Raw genomic sequence first — 2,960 nt, forward strand, 5'->3', positions numbered from 1 at the left:
CAATTGAATTTATATGGGGTTTTAAGGATCCGTGAACTAAAAGATACAAAAGGTTTAGGTTAAGGAAAAAAAAGATAAAGACTCAACAATTGCTGTTAAAGTAAATAATCGCAGAATATAATATTGCTTAGAACGATTGTCCTTCATCCTATAAGAATTTAGAGAGATCCCCTTTTATACATTCTGATTAAGGGTAAAAATAAGGTAGGTAAATTAATTACATCGTGGATCCCTGTAATTACGCCTTAATGGCCTGAAGTGGTTGAGAAAATCACGTTTGGGCGAGATATCCGGCGACGCTTGGTTATCCGTTACGAGTCCGGCTTCCGACCTTGTGTGTTTCTCCATCCGGTGGTGACTCATATCGAGCTCTGTAACGGTCTCGAAATGACTCGACCTCGGTTGTAGACGTGGCCGTCGTTCTACCTTGCATCCAGGTCGGGTTCGATGGCTCCGACTTGCTCCGGACCGGATCCAACCCGGTCGGGCTCAAGCAAAAAAGGGTATCACCCAATACAGATAGTCCCCTCGTTTATTAGAGAGTAATGATAATAAACGATATGACCGGTGACGTGATGCCCGTGACGTATGGCCATACGCCAGGCGAAAAAGCCATCGAGTGCTCTGACCACGTCTGCTGCAGGCATTTAATGCTTCTCTTAATTATCTGTCGCTTCGTGTCTGTAACTTCGCGATTCGTGCCGCCGCCTCATGGGAAAAGTATAAACGACCCTTCCAGGTTCAACATTTCTTATCTTTCTCAAATTTTGCGTTGGTTGTATTTTCTTTTCATCTCTTCGTAAAGCTTCAAGAAATGGCGAAAACTTCACAAAGTGTTCCTTCTAGACCAAGCTCGTCCGCGAGCCCCGCTAGATCTGATGAACCTGCGCCAGAACCCCCATTGAAAGCTTTTACACCGACTGGTTGCTCGGTATCTGCCGACTTCCAGGTTGAGAACCCATCATCGGTCCCGGGCCGCGGCGAACCGGCATCGGAGTATATCAGCCTAATCACTCCCGGTTGCCTAGACCGGGTGAGGGCTGAATGTAGATGGGAAGGGAAAGACCTGGTCGCCCCTTCCCGTGACGAGTCGATTATGACTCACGTTGAAGGGTATCTTAGTGTATATACATATCCCTTCACCTTAGGCCCCTTAGAACCCATTATAGTGGAGTTCTGCCGGCGGTACGAGGTGACCTTAGGTCAGGTCCACCCCTCGATGTGGCGGATCGTATATCTCTTTCGGTTTTTTGTCGAGAGAGTCGAGGGCGATTTTCCCTTTACCCTCGACCATCTTCTTCGACTATACAGCCCTCGAATATTTCGAGGGGGATTAATAAAACTGGCCCGCCGGGCTAGCAAACCCCCATTCTCCAGCATCGATGAAGACAAAGATCGAGGCTGGATGAGCAGGTTTGTCCGGATCAGGACGTCCGACCTGATTCCGGCCGATTGCATGCCATTTCCGGAGAGGTGGAACCTCAAACGTAAGTATTTTCTCACTGTTCATCTTTTAGAGCGTGTGTTCCTCAACTTCTTCCTGAAACCCCCTTTTCTTGTGCAGCGGTGACCCAAACTCCAGCTGCCGTCAAGGATCTGGCCGGCTGGGTAAACAAGATAGTGGCCCAGCGGCCATATTCGGAGCGAAACTGGAAGGAAATCTCCAAAGGTCGGTGGGAGGCGAAAAACCATGGTAAGCCTTCTTTTTGACCGGTAGCGCACCAAGTTAACGCATTTTTTCTTGTATATCGGGAATGCATCATAACCCTCGTGTTTTGCAGGCTTGCCCAAGGACGCGGAGATGAGGTCTTCAATACTATGCCCCCTTCCGGTTCCGGGAGAAAATAAAAGGCCCGGGGAGTCCGGTACGGACGAGCCTCAAAGGAAGACTAAGCGGACAAAAAGGGCCGCCCGCAAACCAAAAAGCCAAATCGTCTTGTCCTCCGAGGAAGAGGATGACAAAGAGGATGACGATGAGGAGCAGCCGGAGCTCGTCCGCCATCGATCCATTCGACCGGACCCTGAGCCGGTGGTCGATCCAGTTGAGGCTCCTCCCGAGGACGTGAGGGTTGAGGATGCTAGTGAACCCTCGGCCCCTGCGCGGGCGTCCCCGGGTACCGATCACCCGGTTACGGCCCCCCCGTCTTCCTCGACTTGGGGGCAGCTGCCGGACGACATCCCGATGATGGGAGGTAGCTTCGAGACCTTTTTTGATGGGGTACCCTCCGCCAACACTTTCGGGCTCGAAACCCCCCGGAAAGACCCTCAGGCCGAATCAAGTGGGACTTCGGCCGTCAACAAGCTTGTCGATAGGTTTCCAGCTCCGAGCCTGGACCCGGACTGTAACAGGATAGTAACTTTTGCTATCCCCAAAGACGTCCGGGCTCTGGGGCCCCCGGTCGGGGTTGCAAGCTATCTTCATCACCTGATGACGGAGGAAGACCGGGCTGCAACCGAGGCTGTAGATTGGACATGCCTTTTCAACGAAGCCCAGCAGGCGCAGCTCAAGGTATTTGCTTCTTCCTTTATTTCTAATATTTTTGCCTTGTGACTCAGTACTGACTCTTTAGACTTTTTCTTTGCAGGCATCGGTGCTATATCACTCGATGTTCTTCCGAATCAAGGACAAAATGGAGGCGGAGCGAGAGGGGCGCCGGGTCCTTGAAGAGAAGCTGCTAGAAAGCCGGACCGGATTGGACCTTTTGAATAAAGAGCACGCGTCCTGTGCTATCCGGCTGGAGGAAGCAAAGAAAGAGCTCGGTTGTAAGCTAAGGGGGGTGCAAGCCGAGCTTAATCGGGTTAAGGCCGAGCTTGACGAGAGCAGAGCCGAACTTAATGAGAACAAAGCCGAACTGGAAGCCCGGGTGCAACAGTTGGAGTCGGAGAAGACTTCCCTTCGGGAAGAGGTTGCGGACTTGACGTTGGCCAATGAGGCTCGAGTCCTTGAAATTGAGCTATGG

General features: G+C 51.4%; 1 protein-coding gene across 1 annotated transcript; it reads left to right on the forward strand.

Moving 5' to 3' along the window:
* Window positions 1-1,453: 1,453 nt before the first annotated feature.
* LOC109222692 lies at window positions 1,454-2,657 on the forward strand (the record flags this gene model as incomplete). Its single annotated transcript, XM_019387015.1, has 4 exons — window positions 1,454-1,487; window positions 1,565-1,693; window positions 1,782-2,509; window positions 2,586-2,657. Coding segments are annotated over exons 1-4 (960 nt in total), but the record flags the coding sequence as incomplete, so codon positions are not given.
* Window positions 2,658-2,960: the final 303 nt, after the last annotated feature.

Source organism: Nicotiana attenuata, unplaced genomic scaffold (assembly GCF_001879085.1).
Source record: "Nicotiana attenuata strain UT unplaced genomic scaffold, NIATTr2, whole genome shotgun sequence".
Taxonomy (NCBI): domain Eukaryota; kingdom Viridiplantae; phylum Streptophyta; class Magnoliopsida; order Solanales; family Solanaceae; genus Nicotiana; species Nicotiana attenuata.